The sequence below is a fragment of the Catharus ustulatus genome, chromosome 9 (assembly GCF_009819885.2).
Source record: "Catharus ustulatus isolate bCatUst1 chromosome 9, bCatUst1.pri.v2, whole genome shotgun sequence".
Lineage (NCBI taxonomy): Eukaryota > Metazoa > Chordata > Aves > Passeriformes > Turdidae > Catharus > Catharus ustulatus.
Genome location: NC_046229.1, coordinates 3,923,504 through 3,941,858, shown reverse-complemented (window position 1 = coordinate 3,941,858; position 18,355 = coordinate 3,923,504). Strand labels below are relative to the sequence as shown.

General features: G+C 48.3%; 2 protein-coding genes across 2 annotated transcripts; both read right to left on the bottom strand.

Moving 5' to 3' along the window:
• Nucleotides 1-27: 27 nt before the first annotated feature.
• LOC116999951 (cytochrome P450 2J2-like) lies at nucleotides 28-18,309 on the bottom strand. Its single transcript, XM_033067129.1, has 10 exons — nucleotides 18,221-18,309; nucleotides 4,871-5,175; nucleotides 4,213-4,375; nucleotides 3,915-4,064; nucleotides 3,256-3,416; nucleotides 2,685-2,861; nucleotides 2,293-2,428; nucleotides 1,912-2,099; nucleotides 1,297-1,435; nucleotides 28-647 (listed from the first exon to the last, which is right to left on the bottom strand). Exons 2-10 carry the CDS (start codon nucleotides 5,057-5,059, stop codon nucleotides 472-474), a joined length of 1,479 nt encoding a protein of 492 aa, XP_032923020.1. The 5' UTR covers nucleotides 5,060-5,175; nucleotides 18,221-18,309; the 3' UTR covers nucleotides 28-471.
• LOC116999950 (cytochrome P450 2J2-like) lies at nucleotides 10,389-18,309 on the bottom strand. Its single transcript, XM_033067125.1, has 10 exons — nucleotides 18,221-18,309; nucleotides 16,826-17,130; nucleotides 16,170-16,332; nucleotides 15,888-16,037; nucleotides 15,229-15,389; nucleotides 14,661-14,837; nucleotides 14,269-14,404; nucleotides 13,888-14,075; nucleotides 13,287-13,425; nucleotides 10,389-11,034 (listed from the first exon to the last, which is right to left on the bottom strand). The coding sequence occupies exons 2-10, from the start codon at nucleotides 17,012-17,014 to the stop codon at nucleotides 10,859-10,861; spliced, it is 1,479 nt and encodes a 492-aa protein (XP_032923016.1). The 5' UTR covers nucleotides 17,015-17,130; nucleotides 18,221-18,309; the 3' UTR covers nucleotides 10,389-10,858.
• Nucleotides 18,310-18,355: the final 46 nt, after the last annotated feature.

The following is an 18,355-nucleotide window of genomic DNA, read 5'->3' as shown; positions in this document are numbered from 1 at the left end:
GCTTATTTATGGACAAAAACCGAAATGTTTGCCAACACCCGGTGATGCGGCTTATACTCAGTGCGGCTTGTATTCATGAATTTACTGTAATATTTGTGTTAATGTTATCAAACAAAGGTTGCTATTGCTCTCCCACTATACCCAGCCACAGCTTCTACAGTGCAGGCTCTAGTGTCCCTCATTTTGCCAAGGTGAACCATGCCCATCCATCATAAAATCAGGAAAGCCCCAAGCCCCTCATTAATTTACAATGCCATTGGGCAAGCCTAATAATACCCTGGTAGCTCCCAGGGTGATCCCAGGATCACATCATCATGGGATACAGAGTGCAAGGTCTACTTGTAAAAGAAAAGGTTTTGCAATTGCCTTGAAAGAACTAAACCACCCAGCCTCTCCATGGAGCTGCCAAGGGCTTTTCTTCAGCACCCCTGACAAAAGAATCTCCATGTGAGGACAGTGGCCAAGGCTTCCCTACCGAGGCACAGCACAGATCTTGTAGGGCTTTGGGGCCAGTGTAATGCCCATCATGGTCTGGAGGCTGAGCTTGGTGTCAGGGGGTGCCTGGAAGGTGAATTTCTGGAGCAGGGAGGTGAAGAAGAGGAAGAGCTCGGAACGGGCCAGCAGCTCACCCAGGCAGGAACGCTTCCCTGTGGAGACAATGACCCACAGCATCCTCAGACTGTGCTTGTGCTGCTGAAAATGCTTCTGCCTGCCCTTAGGACTGTGCTCCAGCTGTGTTACCCCATTCCTGGGTGAGTTTTTCAACCCAAACCAAGATTCCCAATAATGACTTGGACACTATAGCATGGTCTGCCTCCCAGATTGCATGACTTGGTGAGGACAATTCACCCACACGCATGACCTGGATGTGTCCCTGCTGGGAGAGCTCAGCAAAAAGAGCTGCCAGAGGAGATGTGTGCTGCTGGTGTGGGAAGCAGGTGCGAAAAGCAACTTTTCCAGGGAAGCTGCTGGCGGGGGAACCCTGTGGTAGCAACAGTCAGGCCCCTGGTGAGCTCAGCCCTGTGGGAGCAGGAGCACAGAGTGATGGCCTCAGTGGAGCTGCTCCTAAGGTCTCTGGAATGTACATGCTTCTTTATTCATCCTCACTTCTGTGCATGTGAAAAGAGACAGAAAAGGGCTCCAAGTGTGGTTGTGGTGCTTTGGGGAGGCCATGGGAGCATTTTGAGCAGCACCTCTCAGGTTGCATCTGCCCTTTCCATTGCTATTTTCCTCTCTCTCTCCACCCTGCAGTTGGAAACCCAAGCCCAGATGTGCACATAATTCAGCAAATCTTACCCAGAGAAAATGGTATAAAATTCTCGTTTTTCCAGAACTTCCCATCCTTCAGAAAATGCTCGGGGTTAAAATGCTCAGGGGTTTTCCATTCATTCTTGTCAAACATCAGAGAGGTTAAATTAGTCATTATAACAGTGCCCTAAGAAGAAAAAAATAAAAACAAATCACACTTGCTTTAACACTGACAGCAGGAGGGGCAGTTTTATCTTCCATGAAGAACATGGAGAGTAGAGAGGAAGAAGAGGGAAGAAGAACATCCTTAGTCAAATTCTACTGAAATTATTTGTGCAACACCCCACTGCAGGCCCAGATTTTCTACTTCTTATCTATTTGGATGTGCAGTTACATAACTCCATTTTTCCCTCATCAGCATCATTTTTATCTGTTGTAATCTTGAGCCAAAGTCCCTGTAAGATCTGGGATCTGTGCCTCAAAGGCATGTGTGGGGGTGTGGCACCATTCAGGGCGCTGGAGAACACTGCATGGCAAAATTCCATGTTCAGTAGGAGTGAACTCTGGACAGAATAGGGACATTGACTGCATAGGAGGGACCTGGTGTGGCAGAGTGGCTGAGGAGCTGGGAGTGTTCCTGAGACCCAGCACTCCAGAATTTACCTTTGGGATGAAGTAGCCATCCACATAGGCGTCCTCTGATGCCATTCTTGGACCATTGAAAGGGACGACATTGCCTTTCCTCTGCACTTCGTGGATGACAGCATTGGTGTAGTGCAGGTTGTTCCTGTCCTCCAGGGCTGGTGGCCGTGCCTGGCCAATGACTGCATCAATCTCAGCTTGCACCCGTGCTGGGGGAAAGAGCAGGAATGAGCCCAGGGAAAAAACCCTTGGACCAGTACAAGGTTGTTACTGTAAGGGTCTACCAAGGGACCTGGGCCATTGTTTACACCACTTGTGTGAGTGTGGGGACATTCCAAACTGGTCTCTTACAAAGTTGTGAGGGCTAAAAGCCAGGGAAAACCAATTTCTTGTGTACCGTACCTTGAATTTCTGGGTGTATGGCCATAAACAGCAAAGCCCAGCGGAGGGTTGAGGACGTGGTCTCAGTCCCAGCAAACACCAGGTCCAGTGTGCAGGCAATGAGGTGTTCCTCGCGGAAGGTGTCACTGTCATGGTCCTTCATGAGAAGATGTGTTAGTGTCACAGGAGCAGTGAGGGTGTCCTGGCACCAGGCTTGGTCCAGAGCACCCTCAGGATTTTGCCAGAAGCTGCTGCCATCCCTGCATTCCCATCCTCCTTATGGGATAAACCTGCTGTATGTCCTGAGCTCATCAAAGGCCACACAGGCAGCTCAGATGGAAAATCTGAGCTCATTTCTCATCCCTTCTGATTTCTGAGCCCCACTCCAGGAGGGTTTTCTCACAATTGCTGACCTTGGAGATCTCCAGCAGGTAGCTGTCAATGTAGTCCCGGCTCTCTGAGGGGTTCCAGTCCTCCTTGTGTTTGTTGATCTGCTCTTGCATAAATTTTCTCAATAACCTCAAGTGTTTTAAAATGGTATGGTGGGCTCCAGGTACGTACTTCATTATAGACGGGAAATTGTTGTAGAGCTTTGAACACCAAAAGAGAAATACAAATTGAGTAAAGGACTTTAAATACTCTTCCGACATCAAGACTTTAGACTGCAATTGCACTTGCTGAATGTCTGGAGCTAGTGGAAACAGCTCTCCTCCACAAGAATATTTTCATTATGGGGTAACTTGTGTGTTACTCAATATTTCAGCAGGCAGACCAGCAATCAGTGGGCAGGAAAAGAGAATTTTGGTGAGAGAGAGCAGTGTGAGCATGGCACAACTGAAACAAATGGAAGACAGAAATGACAGGCACGTGTAACCTGTGCAAAGGAACAGGGAATGACAGGTTTGGTGATGACAACACTGTGACTTTTGAGGTTGATCCCAGAGAAGAAATGATGGCCCTGGGTTAGTGGCAGGAGGGCTGTACCTGGGTTGTGATAGCTCCCTGGAGGGCAGTCATTTCATACATCTGCTTCAGCAGTCTTTGGAAATCCTCGTCATGATATTCAAACCGATTGCCAAAGATAAGAGAGCAGATGACATTTGCAACAGCATTAGTCACTTTAAGCTGAGGGTTGAAAGGATTCCCTGGAGAAGAAAAAGATCACCTCTTCTCAGAAAAGAAGAAAAGAAATATCAGAGGTAAAATAGCCAGGAAATATGAATTAAATGAGTGGCCCTTAATAGGCACTGTCCTATATCAGTGCTGTCCTGGGGTGCCTGGCTGGCTGCAAGAGCCGGCCAAGCTCAGCAGGGCAACCCCAATGGTCCCAGTTCAATCACTGTATGGATATGTTTACTTTTGAAAGCAAGGGCTGCAGGATGTCATTTGAATTCATTGGAAACATTAGTGCTGATGCACACTCAGTATTTCCCAGAGAGGAGCAGGCTGAAGGTGGGCTGTGAATAATGCTGTGGGTGAGGTTCCACAGACAGTTGGAAGACAAAGCACCTGCAGGAAGGAGCAGGGATGCTAGCAGGGTTGTAGCATCCCTTGCAAGGTGGGGTATTTTTCAGCATGCAGTGAAATTGTAAGAGGCCCTAGCAGTTCCTGCCTTCACAGCTGCTGAGGGCCATGGCACTCACCCTGTTCATCCCTAAACACATCCCCCAGGAACTGGCACTCCTCCTGGATGCGCTCCTCCAGGCTCCTCTTGCCCAAGCCGAAGTTCCGGAGCGTGCTCAGGGTGAACCTCCTCTGTGCCTTCCACAGGTGCCCATTGGAGGAGATCAGTCCTGGCAGGAACATCCCCCGTGAGCCAGGGCTGATCCACCACCGAGAGAGAAAAGCTCCAGGGCTCTGCCCTGTCTCCAGCTGTCTCAGACCTGTGCATGGTCAAGGCTTGGACCTTACAGCTGAGGCATGTCTTGAGGGATAACTCACCGACCTTGCTGAATATGTCGATTTCATGGGGAAAGTCAGGGCGCTCCATGAACTTGTCCCCTTGGTTTACGAGCACTTCCCTCACCAGCCGCGTCCCATTTACTATCACACACTTCATGCTGGCAATTTGCATGCCAAAGATGTCACCATATCTTTTATTTAGCTGGGAGAGGACATAAATCGAAAGGGTTTTAATTTGCAATGAATGTTCCTGCTGAGACCAGGACAACCCTGTCCAGGGACATGGGCAGCAATAAGGGAAGAATGGGAGGGGAGAGAATGTGTGCACTCTGCCTGAGGGCACAGGTTTTTTCTGTCCTCTTTTCCTGAATCAGTGACTGGGAGATGGTGTTAATTCGCCATAAATCAAGTAAACCTCAGCAGTTTGGATTTCTCAGTCCTGTGTTTTTCCAGGTTTTGTCTCACCCCATTCCAGCTCCCACTCAGACCTGTGGGGTTTGTACATCTGTGACTGCACCTGTGGCATTGTGCTGTGACCTTTGCCCATGGAATCGCTCAACACCTGTCACCCCTGGCTGTACTCAGGTAAATGTCATTGATGAGGGGAATGGGTTTGGGTTATCCTTTCCCTGCATGGCCAGGGATGTGTGGCTGCAATGCCTCCATCCCTTCCCCATACTGCTCACCACCCACATACCTTCTGCATTGCAGCCAAAGGATCTTTGAAGTCCACGAGATAGATGTGTCCCAAAAAGGGAAGGCGGAAGGGAGTGGGAGGGAAATTCCTTGGATTTCTGTTCTTCATGTAGTCTGCGATGAGCAGGAAGACGAAGAGAAAGATGAGGAATGTCTGCAGGGAGATGCTGTCCCAGAGGAAGTGCAGCATGGCTGGATGGTGGGGCTCTGCAGGGATGTGTCCCACAGCACGTCAGACACCTTGACCTCACAGGGCACCACTGAAACCCCCAGGGCCAGGGGGAGATGGGTGATGTGCTGGCACAGCTGTGGGTGCAAACACAAGACAGCAAGGAGTGGCTTTTTTGCTGCCTGCTCTCTATATTCAGATTTCTGCTTTTCCTGCTTTCAGAAAGGATTAAACCCCTTCTTGATTAAACTGAAACATTCCCATTCATCTGATTTAAAAAAACAAACTCACCACAAACCAGAACACCCCCAGCTTCCACTTTCCCCTCCAGCCTCCTCTCAGTACCTTACTAAACCTCAGTGCTCCATGCTCTTGTCTGAAGGACAGAAATGAGCTTTGTGGGTTGAGATTGAAACCTGGCAGTTTCATTGTGCTGTTCCCACAAGCTCATCCCTCAGGATGATCCTGCTCCCTCCTTGCCAGCTTTCCTCACCGTGCTACGTCCCAGTTTCAGCTTCTCAGTGCCAGGGAGTCTCCAGCTGCTTCGAGAGCTGCACAGTTTCCTTGTTTACAGCAGCTTGAAGCGTCACTGGCCAAGCCCCAGGTCTCAGGGGACATGTGAGATAAGGTTGCACAAACCTTTCACAAACCATCTGACTCAGTTTCATGTTTCCGTGTGTGTGTGTGACGTGGGCTGTAAGCAAACAGCTGTCCTGGAACTCAGCACCAAGCACCATCATTTTCTCATCTCCACCAGACGAGTGCAGGCAGAGCAGCTGCCTCCAGCCATGCCTCGAGCTCTCCAGCCATCCCTCCCCACCTGCCTTGTCCTTTGGGTGATAGCTGAGAAGCCAATGCAGGTGCCCAGCTCTGCAGGCTGGGGCCGTTTGGGGGCAGCTGCCAGCAGGATCTGCTGCATTTCCCACCCAGGGGCAGCTTTGGGTCAGGGAGGTGCTCATGCACATGGACCACGTGGAATTTTGATGTTTATGGTATGTTTTACTTTTAAAGAAGTAGGGAACAGCAGCACTTTGCCCTTCACAGTCATCAGCTGCCCACTCCTCCTCTGGGGATGTTTTGGGTTGCTTTTCTCTCTTTTGGTGTCATCAGTGGCTGGTGGGACTGTGCAGTGCTGATGACAAGGCACAGAGGTGCAGTAGAGCCACTGGAGTGATGGCATACACATGTTCTGTACAACCCTTACCCCGGGAAGCTGGAGAAGTCAAATCTCTGTTTTATTGCGGAATTTAAAGGGGAGAAACCTGTTTTTGTGAATATCTGTTTTCACCTCTGCTTTGAAAGCACACTTGGTCAAGAGACCCTGGAGATGCACGTTTGCCAGCAGTGACATGAGAGGATCGGCCTGAAAATTAAACAAATTCCTGTCTCCTGCATTTAAGGTATGCCATCATTGCATTTAATTAAAAAAAAAATAAAGAAGAAGAAAAAGAAGATTACTTCAATCATTTATTCTCTCCAGGAAGAGGGGAGGAAACCCCAAAGTAACAAAGAAACACAAATTGGAAATGAAAGAGAGATCAATATCTATTTGCTGAGCCAGTGCAAATAATACAAGCTGTAGCCAGAGGTCAGACCTACAGCAGAATGAACACAAAAATGGAGAGAAACCAGTGCCTAGTCCCGAGTGGTGCTGAAGACTTCAGAGGTGAAAAAAAAAGTCCCTGGATCTTTTTTGTATTCTCTTTTCTAAAGAGAAAAACACAACATGGGAGCCTGTGAGTGTGAACCAATAATGAAAAAGGCAATAGGATTAAAGTGATCAGTGAGAAGGACAGCTCAGTGACAGAATCCCCGTGCGCCCGGCGTGGCAGGGATGTGATGTGCAGAGGACTCTCCCCTGTGGCATAAATCTGCCAGTGCACAGGGATTGCTCTGTACGGCAGCAAAGCCGTGATTGCCGGGGACAGAGGAGAAACCAGTGGAAATGGAACTCGATGTAATCCTCTTTTCCTGTTAACTATTCCATAGCCTATGTGGGTACCCACACAAAAGTCACTTTTGAAAGGTGAGAAGCAAAAAAACCCAACAAACAAAAAACCAAACAAAAATAAAAGAAGAGGGTAAAGAATAATCTTTGCTGTGACTATAGTCCAAACTGAAGCACACAGAAGACAGCATTTCTAAGCAAAAATGCTTGGTCACATAAATGGAAAGATTCTCTACAATTTACACATTTAATTAGCTCTTACCCAAAGAAAGCTGGCAGAGGAAGGAGCTGTGTCCATGGTGCAGGGTGCCCTGTTCCCAGCCGCTTCCTCAGCCCCACGCTGTGTCCATGCTGGCCACACACACACAGATCTTTGCCAGAAACAGAGGGGAAGTGCTGAACTCGTGACTTCCCACCACAAAGCCACTGTTCCAACACTTCCTTCCTGAAGGCCAGCACTGAGCCCTCGCAGGCATGATCCCTCCAACATTCTCTGCTGTTCCCTTTTTGCTGTGCTTCAGGTGAACTCCTCCTCTGCAACCTCAGGGGATTATTTTACTGCATCTTTTCTGATTTGTATGTTACTAGCACAATCCTTTTGCTTTTCTAATATGAGATTCCTGTATCATATTTTTATAGCCCTTCCAGACCTGCTGGAAGCACAACTCCCTGTGCCATTGCATTTGGGTCGGGCTTTGGTAGAAGCTGCTTCTACTTCCCTGTAGCTTCCTAATTAAAATTTCCATATATTCTTTGAGATCCAAAACATACTTGCTGCTACTGCAGAGATCTCTGCTTAGATCCTTTTTATCCCTGGAAGTGTCCAAGGCCAGGAAGGATGGCGCTTGGAGCAACCAGATTCCATGAAAGGTGTCCCTCCCCATGGCAGAGGACTTGATCTTTAAGGTCCCTTTCAAGACAAACTATTCCTTGATTCTGTGATTTCCATCCTACAGCAGCAATGTGGTGCTGCAGGGAGTGTCCCCAACCTGAGCCCAAGCACACCTGAGGCTCAGGACTGGCTGTGGCCACCTGAAACTCCAAATTGATGCAGAGTCGTGATTCTAGAGCTTGTGTCCAAGGCCAGCTGCTCCCTCTGAGCAGGGACACCTCAGAATCCCTTGGCTGTTTGAGTGCTGCAGTGTTAGGTCCTGCTGAGTGATAGGGAAAGCCAACATCAAACTGTTCTTTTGCAGCTGGCAAACACCTTCCTGGGAATTGCTGACAGTGGAAATTTGGCAACAAGGCTTTTAAATCCATGAATTTTGTCAGATTGATAGCAGGGAGCAGGAATGAGGTGAAGGGAAGAGTCACAAGTGTTGTATGGATGTAATCACATGTGCTGCTCTCTGCTGTTTCCAGTTCATTCCTCCCACCCAAAGCTCCCTCCCTCTGCTCAGCCCACACACAGTTGTCCCACAGCAGGGCAAGGGGCCTTGTGAAGTGAAAAGATTCAAGCCCTCTGCACATGAGCTGTAGAGTGACCTCAGTAATTATTGCTGCTGAGGTAGGTGAGAGTCTCTGCCTGTTCTCAGCCCCACCTGAGAGGACACAGAGGACAGGTACAGCTCTAAATCACTGTTCTTGCTTTTATTCTGAGAAGAGAACTGTCTGCCATGTCCAGCTTGCTCTGCAGGTGATTGATGTGCTCCAATCTCTGTCCCATTGTCAGCTCTCATTCCCTGAGCACCAGCCCAGCCCAGAAATGCTGTTGGTGAAGAGCTGGCAGCCTTCAGCCCTCCAGAGTGAAGATCTGAGTATGAGGAGCTGTACTGGTTCCCCAGTGTGGAAGGGCCTGGCCCAGAGAGTGTGAAGCCAGTACTGAAGAACATAAAAGCACTTTCAGACACTGAACACCAAAACGTGCCTGTGTGTGAGGGAGAAGGGAAGAAGTGCTCAGCAGTGCAAGCTGCCTGAGCTGAGCTGCAGGATGTATTCAGTCCTGACTCTGTTGGCTTGCAGCTTTCTGGCAGCTCCTGAAGAGCCAAGCACTGCAGCAGGAGTTCTGTGTGTTCAGGTGAGGGCTGTCCCTGGAAGAGGAATGCAGAACTAAAGCCCTGAGTGCAATGGAAAGGAGGAGCTGAGGTCACTCACAGGTGAGAAATGGTTTTGGTCGAGGGGGTAAAATATTCAAGAAGCCTGTGAAATGCAATCTCCTTTTGGAATTTAAGTAACCCAGGAGAGGCCTATGGAGGAAGCTTTTGGATAGAGCTTGGGAAAGGAAATGGGAATCTTAGGGAAGCACTGGGGAAAAAAGTCCCACGAAACAGTCAGATGACACCTGTGAAGACACCTGTGAACTGGAATTGTTTAGGGAGTAGTGTTCACACAGCAGAAAATTCCTACTGTGCCCAGTCAATTCCAGGCATGCAACCCTCACAGCCTTCCCCTACAGCTTCTCTCAGGCAAGGAAAAGAAAGGATATCAGGTTTAGCAAGTCAAATGGCTTTCTTGTTTCTGCTGGGAAGGGGAGGTGTGGGAGCCTGTGCCAGCATCAAGTTGGAGGGCAGCTGGCATGAGGAGAGGAGGGGTTGGAGGGCTGGGGCTGACCATGTTCTCCCATGGAGGGGATGAGACAAGTCTGCATTTAATAAATGGTCTGGTTTGTGTCCCAGCACATGTTCTCACTTCTCCCCCTCACGGGTCTGTGAGAAGCCTCAAGTAACAGGAACAGTGTCTCAGTCCAAACTCTACATTCCACTGGCACAGAAAATCAGAGGAGGTGGCAGAACCCCTCACCCAGCAGGTGCTGAAGGAGCTGTGCCAGGAGCTGGGTTCACCTGGGAGAAATTTGCTTCCTCTAGCAAGAGGTGAGCTGTACTCCAGGGAAAACTGAAAAGAGGAAAAGATGACTCTCTGCTCATTTCCTCAGCAGGAGAGCAGGAGCTGGAGCTATGTGTTCCTGGTGCTGTGCTGATTTCCTGGGGCAGTCCCCATCCTGCTCCTGGAAGTTGCAGCTTCTGCCTGGAGGCCTCAACAGGCTCCTTGTGGTGCAGCTGTTTCCCAGTTCAGTGCATTTACTGGTGCTAACCATTGGTTGCCAATGTTGGAACTGTTTCATTGCGTAGATGATGGTTCAAAATAGTAACTTGTTGCTATTATTTTCCATGGACCCTTCTCCTCATCAGACTGTTGCGTGCAGTATAACCACCCTGCTGCCCCTGGACACAGTAGCCACTCTATGAGACTGGGCAGGTAAACGGAGGATTTTGCATATTGGAATTCCAGCTGTGCTGTCAGGGTCATTTTTTCCATCACTTCTGTAAGAATTGCCTTTGGTTTTACAGTGCCAGCCTCCTGCAGTGCAGGGACAGAGACACAGGGCATGACCAAAAGACCACAGCCTGTTCTGGAAATGACCTTAGGGTGGTCTTCACTTTGCAGAACACTTCATGATAAAAATGCTTTGATAACCATTTATTAATGTATGAGACAGGTGTTAGAGAGTGACTGTTTTTTAGAGAAGTACTTATTAAGGAAATGCCAGATTAATATTTCTGTTAATGTTATTAAACAAAGGCTGCTGTTGCTGTCCCACTATACCCAGCCACAGCTTCTACAGTGCAGACTCTAGTGTCCCTCATTTTGCCAAGGTGAACCATGGCCATCCATCATAAAATTAGGAAAGACCCAAGACCCTGATTAATTTACAGTGCCATCGGGCAAGCCTAATAATGCCCTGGTAGCTCCCAGGGTGATCCCAGGATCACATCATCATGGGATACAGAGTGCAAGGTCTACTTGTAAAAGAAAAGGTTTTGCAACTGCCTTGAAAGAACTAAACCACCCAGCCTCTCCATGAGCTGCCAAGGGCTTTTCTTCAGCACCCCTGACAAAAGAATCTCCATGTGAGGACAGTGGCCAAGGCTTCCCTACCGAGGCACAGCACAGATCTTGTAGGGCTTTGGGGCCATTGCAATGCCTATCATGGGCTGGAGGCTGAGCTTGGTGTCAGGGGGTGCCTGGAAGGTGAATTTCTGGAGCAGGGAGGTGAAGAAGAGGAAGAGCTCGGAACGGGCCAGCAGCTCGCCCAGGCAGGAACGCTTCCCTGTGGAGACAATGACCCACAGCATCCTCAGACTGTGCTTGTGCTGCTGAAAATGCTTCTGCCTGCCCTTAGGACTGCGCTCCAGCTGTGTTACCCCATTCCTGGGTGAGTTTTTCAACCCAAACCAAGATTCCCAATAATGGCTTTGACACTATAGCATGGTCTGCCTCCCAAATTGCATGACTTGGTGAGGACAATTCACCACACGCATGACCTGGATGTGTCCATGCTGGGAGAGCTCAGCAAAAAGAGTTGACAGAGGAGATGTGTGCTGCTGGTGTGGGAAGCAGGTGCTAAAAGCAACTTTTCCAGGGAAGCTGCTGGTGGGGGAACCCTGTGGTGGCAACAGTCAGGCCCCTGGTGAGCTCAGCCCTGTGGGAGCAGGAGCACAGAGTGAAGTGCTCAGTGAAGCTGCTCCTAACGTCTCTGGAATGCACAGTTATTTCGCGACTATATGGCACACCAGATTGTAAGGCGCACCTCCGGGAGTCGGGAAATTTCTGAACTTTGTCCATATATAAGGCGCACCGGAGTATAAGGCGCACTTTTCTTTTTGCAGCAAGGATCCGTGCCCAACACTGTAATGAATTAGTAACAATTACACCAGCTGTGCTGTCTTGGGTTACAATACAGGATGTGATCAATGTATCTATTCTGTCACCATCTGTTGTGACCAGGTGGGGCAGTGATCTTTATCTCCATGGGAGATACTCTGCTAATGGGCCATCCATTGAAACCAGTAGGGCATTGTTCTTTGTCTTTGCAACCCCATCCTTCTTCCAGGGAGTTATCTTCTGCTAATGGCCCATTGAGTCCCACTGTGTGACTGATAAAATTACTTTATCCCACTGATCGTTGCTCCAGAAAGAGGGGACAGCCAAACCTTTCTTACCTAGATAAAAATTGAAATTCTGGGACACCAAGTCACCCTCTTTTCCCTGGACTCCAGGGGAGAACTTTTTTTTCATATCATCGCTGGGCCATTGGAGGGAGGCTGCACCCTTCTACAAGACCACTGCTTCATCTGAACCACATCTGTCACTCCAGGAGGACTGTAGCCACCATTTAATGGGACTGCTACCAACACCCTGCCTGACGGGTGTCACCCTGATGGGGTGTGAGGTTGTACTCTGACTTTGTGTCTTAGTTTGGAGGACAGGTGTCTGCTAAGAAAGGCAGGAGCTCCTCTTTGAAATGGAGAACATAAACCCCCTCCCTCTGAATTATTACAGTTTTAAATCAAGGGGATCTCAGGTAAAGATATGGGAATTAGGAATAACAGTTCTTTACTAGGGAAATTAAAATAGAAATACAGTACTACAAAGAAACAAACTCCAAACCCTGATAAAGTCAGAGTACAACTTGACACCCCGAGAGGCAGGGTGTTGGTAACAGTTTGATTAAATAGTGGCTGCAGTCTTCTTGCAGTGACAGATGTGGTTTAGTTGAAGCAGTGGTCTTGTAGAAGGTGCAGTTTCCCTCTGGAGGTCCAGTGGTGATGTGGAGAAATCTCGTTTTTTTCTAGAGTCCAGTAGAGAAGGGACTAATCGGTGTCCTAGAATTTCAGTTTTTATCTAGGTAAGAAAGGCTTGGCTGTCCCCTCTTTCTGGAGCAACTCTCAGTGGGATGCAGTAATTTTATCAGTCACACAGTGGGACTCAGTGGGCCATTAGCAGAAGATAACTCCCTGAAGGAAGAATTGGTCGTGAAAAGATAAAGAACAATGCCCCACCTTGTTTCAATGGATGGCCCATTAACAGAGTATCTCCGACAGAGATAAATATCACTGCCCGACATGGTCACAACAGATGGTGATAGAATAGATACATTGATCACATTCTGTATTGTAACCCTAGACACATTGTCAGTGTTTGGGGTTTGTTTCGGCTGCGGTTCAGCGCGCGCAGACCGCACTTCTGGGTTGCAAAATTTCCTTTGTCCATATATAAGGCGCTCCAGACCATAAGCCGCACTTCCAGGGTCGGGCCAAAATTTTAGTCAAAAGAGTGCACATTATAGTTGCAAAATTACTGTACATGCTTTTTTGTTCATCCTCATTTCTCTTCTGTGCTTGTGAAAAGAGACAGAAAAGGGCTCCAAGTGTGGTCGTGGTGCTTTGGGGAGGCCATGGGAGCATTTTGAGCAGCACCTCTCAGGGTGCATCTGCCCTTTCCATTGCTAATTTCCTCTCTCTCTCCACCCTGCAGTTGGAAACCCAAGCCCACATGTGCACATAATTCAGCAAATCTTACCCAGAGAAAATGGTATAAAATACTCGTTTTTCCAGAATTTCCCATCCTTCAGAAAATGCTCGGGGTTAAAATGCTCAGGGGTTTTCCATTCATTCTTGTCAAACATCAGAGAGGATAAGTTAGCCATTATACCAGTGCCCTAATAAGAAAAAAGAAAAACAAATCACACTTGCTTTAGCACTGACAACATGAGGGGCAGTTTTATCTTCCACGAAGAACATGGAGAGGAGAGTGGAAGAAGATGGAAGAAGAACATCCTTAGTCAAATTCTACTGAAATTATTTGTGCAATGCCCCACTGCAGGCCCAGATTTTGTACTTCTTATCTGTTTGGAGGTGCAGTAACATATCTCCATTTTTCCCAAATCAGCATCATTTTTATCTGTTGTAATCTTGGGCCAAAGTCCCTGTAGGAGCTGGGATATGGTATTCAATGTGGGGGTGTGGCACCATTTAGGGTGCTGGAGAACATTGCATGGCAAAATTCCATGTTCAGCAGGAGTGAACTCTGGACAGGGCAGGGACTCCACAGGAGGGACCTGGTGTGGCAGAGTGGCTGAGGAGCTGGGAGTGTTCCTGAGACCCAGCACTCCAGAATTTACCTTTGGGATGAAGTAACCATCCACATAGGCGTCCTCTGATGCCATTCTCGGCACATTGAAAGGGACGACATTGCCTTTCCTCTGCACTTCGTGGATGACAGCATTGGTGTAGTGCAGGTTGTTCCTGTCCTCCAGGGCTGGTGGCCGTGCCTGGCCAATGACTGCATCAATCTCAGCTTGCACCCGTGCTGGGGGAAAGAGCAGGAATGAGCCCAGGGAAAAAACCCTTGGACCAGTACAAGGTTGTTACTGTGAGGGTCTACCAAGGGACCTGGGCCATTGTTTACACCTCTTGTGTGAGTGTGGGGACATTCCAGACTGGTCTCTCACAAAGTTGTGAGGGATAAAAGCCAGGGAAAACCAATTTCTTGTGAACTGTACCTTGAATTTCTGGATGTATGGCCATAAACAGCAAAGCCCAGCGGAGGGTTGAGGACGTGGTCTCAATCCCAGCAAACATCAGGTCCAGTGTGCATGCCATGAGGTGTTCCTCACGGAAGGTGTCACTGTCATGGTCCTTCATGAGAAGATGTGTTAGTGTCACAGGAGCAGTGAGGGTGTCCTGGCACCAGGCTTGGTCCAGAGCACCCTCAGGATTTTGCCAGAAGCTGCTGCCATCCCTGCATCCCCATCCTCCTTATGGGATAAACCTGCTGTATGTCCTGAGCTCATCAAAGGCCACACAGGCAGCTCAGATGGAAAATCTGAGCTCATTTCTCATCCCTTCTGATTTCTGAGCCCCACTCCAGGAGAGTTTTCTCACAATTGCTGACCTTGGAGATCTCCAGCAGGTAGCTGTCAATGTAGTCCCGGCTCTCTGAGGGGTTCCAGTCCTCCTTGTGTTTGTTGATCTGCTCTTGCATAAATTTTCTCAATAACCTCCAGTTTTTAATAATGGTATGGTGGGCTCCAGGTAAGTACTTCATTATAGATGGGAAATTGTTGTAGAGCTTTGAACACAAAAGGAGAAATAGAAATTGAGTAAAGGATTTTAAATACTCTTCCGACATCAAGACTTTAGACTGCAATTGCACTTGCTGAATGTCTGGAGCTAGTGGAAAGAGCTCTCTTCCAGAAGAAAATTCTCATTATGGGGTAACTTGTGTGTTACTCATTATTTCAGCAGGCAGGCTGGCAATCAGTGGGCAGGAAAAGTGAATTTTGGTGAGAGAAAGCAGTGTGAGCATGGCACAACTGAAACAGATGGAAGACAGAAATGCCAGACGTGTAACCTGTGAAAGGAGCAGGGAATGACAGGTTTGGTGATGACAACACTGTGACTTTTGAGGTTGATCCCAGAGAAGAAACGATGGCCCTGGGTTAGTGGCAGGAGGGCTGTACCTGGCTTGTGATGGATCCGTGGAGGACAGTCATTTCATACATCAGCTTCAGCAGACTTTGGAAATCCTCGTCATGGTAGTCAAACCGATTGCCAAAGATGAGGGAGCAAATGACATTTGCAACAGCATTAGTCACTTTAAGCTGAGGGTTGAAAGGATTCCCTGGAGAAGAAAAAAATAGGCTCTTCTCAGAAAAGAAGAAAATAAGTATCAGAGGTAAAAGAGTCAGGAAATATGAATTAAATGAGTGGCCCTTAATAGGCACTGTCCTATATCAGTGCTGTCCTGGGGTGCCTGGCTGGCTCCAAGTGCTGGACAGACTTGGCAGGGCAACCCCAATGGTCCCAGTTCAATCAGCTTATGGATATGTTTACTTTGGAGAGCAAGGTCTGCAGGATGTCATTGGAATTCATTGGAAACATTAGTGTTTATGCACACACAATATTTCCAAGAGAGGAGCAGGCTGAAGGTGGGCTGTGAATAATGCTGTGGGTGAGGTTCCCCAGCCAGCTGGAAGGCAAAGCACCTGCAGGAAGGAGCAGGGATGCTAGCAGGGTTGTAGCATCCCTTGCAAGGTGGGGTATTTTTCAGTATGCAGTGAAATTGTAAGATGCCCTAGCAGTTCCTGCCTTCACAGCTGCTGAGGGCCATGGCACTCACCTTGTTCATCCCTAAACACATCCCCCAGGAACTGGCACTCCTCCTGGATGCGCTCCTCCAGGCTCCTCTTGCCCAAGCCGAAGTTCCGGAGCGTGCTCAGGGTGAACCTCCTCTGTGCCTTCCACAGGTGCCCACTGGAGGAGACCAGGCCTGGCAGGAACATCCCCTGTGAGCCAGGGCTGATCCACCACTGAGAGAGAAAAGCTCCAGGGCTCTGCCCTGTCTCCAGCTGTCTCAAGGCTTGGACCTTACAGCTGAGGCATGTCTTGAGGGATAACTCACCGATCTTGCTGAAGACCTGCTCGTCAATGGGAAAGTCAGGGCGCTCCATGAACTTGTCCCCTTGGTTTATGAGCACTTCTCTCACCAGCCGCATCCCATTTACCATCACAAACTTCATGCTGCCCATGTGTATGCCAAAGATGTCACCATATCTTTTACTTAGCTGGGAGAGGACATAAATAGAAAGGGTTTTAATTTGCAATGGATGTTCCTGCTGAGACCAGGACAGCCCTGTCCAGGGACATGGGCAACAATAAGGGACAATGGGAGGGGAAACAATGTGTGCACTCTGCCTGAGGGCACAGGTTTTTTCTGTCCTCTTTTCCTGAATCAGTGACTGGGAGATGGTGTTAATTCCCCATAAATCAAGTGAACCTCAGCAGTTTGGATTTCTCAGTCCTGTGTTTTTCCAGGTTTTGTCTCACCCCATTCCAGCCCCCACTCAGACCTGTGGGGTTTGTACATCTGCGACTGCACCTGTGGCATTGTGCTGTGACCTTTGCCCATGGAATCACTCCACAGCTGTCACCCTGCTTGTACTCAGGTAAATGTCATTGATGAGGGGAATGGGTTTGGGTTATCCTTTTTCTGCATGGCCAGGGATGTGTGGCTGCAATGCCTCCATCCCTTCCCCATACTGCTCATTACCCACATACCTTCCGCACCATGACCGCGGGATCTTTGAAGTCCATGAGATAGATGTGCCCCAAAAAGGGAAGGCGGAAGGGAGTGGGAGGGAAATTCCTTGGATTTCTGTTCTTCATGTAGTCTGCGACGAGCAGGAAGACGAAGAGAGAGATGAGGAATGTCTGCAGGGTGATGCTGTCCCAGAGGAAGTGCAGCATGGCTGGATGGTGGGGCTCTGCAGGGATGTGTCCCACAACACGTCAGGCAGCTTGAGCTCACAGGGCACCACTGAAACCCCCAGGGCCAGGGGGAGATGGGTGAAGTGCTGTCACAGCTGTGAGTGCAAACACAAGACAGAAAGGAGTGGCTTTTTTGCTGCCTGCTCTCTATATTCAGACTTCTGCAGCTCTGCATGCTGGGGCCCTTTGGGGGCTGGAGAAATGAAATCTGTGTTTTATTGTGGAATTTAAGGGGGAAAAACCTTTATTTATGAGTATCTCTTTTCACGTCTGGTTTGAAAGCACACTTAGGCATGAGCCTCTGGAGATGAACGTTTGCCAGCATTGACATGACAGGATCGACCTGAAAATTCAACAAATTCCTGTCTCCTGCCTTTAAGGTATGCCATCATTGCATTTAATTAATTAAAAAAAAAAAAAGAAGAAGAAAAAGAACATGATTTTAAGCATTTATTCTCTCCAGGAAGAGGGGAGGAAACCCCAAAGTAACAAAGAAACACAAATTGGAAATGAAAGAGAGATCAATATCTATTTGCTAAGCCAGTGCAAATAAAACAAGCTGTAGCCAGAGGTCAGACCTACAGCAGAATGAACACAAAAATGGAGAGAAACCAGTGCCTAGTCCGGAGTGGTGCTGAAGACTTCAGAGGTAAAAAAAAAGTCCCTGGATCTTTTTTGTATTCTCTTTTCTAAAGACAAAAACACAACATGGGAGCCTGTGAGTGTGAACCAATAATGAAAAAGGCAATAGGATTAAAGTGATCAGTGAGAAGGACAGCTCAGTGACAGAATCCCCGTGCGCCCGGCGCGGCAGGGATGTGATGTGCAGAGGACTCTCCCCTGTGGCATAAATCTGCCAGTGCACAGGGATTGCTCTGTACGGCAGCAAAGCCGTGATTGCCGGGGACAGAGGAGAAACCAGTGGAAATGGAACTCGATGTAATCCTCTTTTCCTGTTAACTATTCCATAGCCTATGTGGATACCCACACAAAAGTCACTTATGAAAGGTGAAAAGCAAAAAAACCAACAAACAAAAAACCAAACAAAACTAAAAAGAAGAGGGAAAAGAATAAACTTTGCTGTGACTATAGTCCAAACTGAAGCACACAGAAGACAGCATTCCTAAGCAAAAATGCTTGGTCACATAAATGGAAAAATTCTCTACAAGTTGCACATTTAATTACCTCTTATCCAAAGAGACCTGGCAGAGGAAGGAGCTGTGTCCATGGTGCAGGGTGCCCTGTTCCCAGCCGCTTCCTCAGCCCCATGCTGTGTCCATGCTGGCCACACACACACAAATCTTTGCCAGAAACAGAGGG

What these genes read in the sequence shown, in the direction of transcription:
- LOC116999951 (XM_033067129.1), bottom strand. Translation starts at nt 5,059, where the DNA reads ATGCTGCACTTCCTCTGGGACAGCATCTCCCTGCAGACATTCCTCATC. An exon ending in CTTTGGCTGCAATGCAGAAG is followed by an intron (nt 4,376 to 4,870) that starts GTATGTGGGTGG and finishes GTCCTCTCCCAG; the next exon opens with CTAAATAAAAGATATGGTGA. An exon ending in TGTGTTTAGGGATGAACAGG is followed by an intron (nt 3,417 to 3,914) that starts GTGAGTGCCATG and finishes TTTCTTCTCCAG; the next exon opens with GGAATCCTTTCAACCCTCAG.
- LOC116999950 (XM_033067125.1), bottom strand. Translation starts at nt 17,014, where the DNA reads ATGCTGCACTTCCTCTGGGACAGCATCACCCTGCAGACATTCCTCATC. An exon ending in ATGGTTACTTCATCCCAAAG is followed by an intron (nt 13,426 to 13,887) that starts GTAAATTCTGGA and finishes TTTTCTTATTAG; the next exon opens with GGCACTGGTATAATGGCTAA. An exon ending in TTTTATACCATTTTCTCTGG is followed by an intron (nt 11,035 to 13,286) that starts GTAAGATTTGCT and finishes TTGTCTCCACAG; the next exon opens with GGAAGCGTTCCTGCCTGGGC.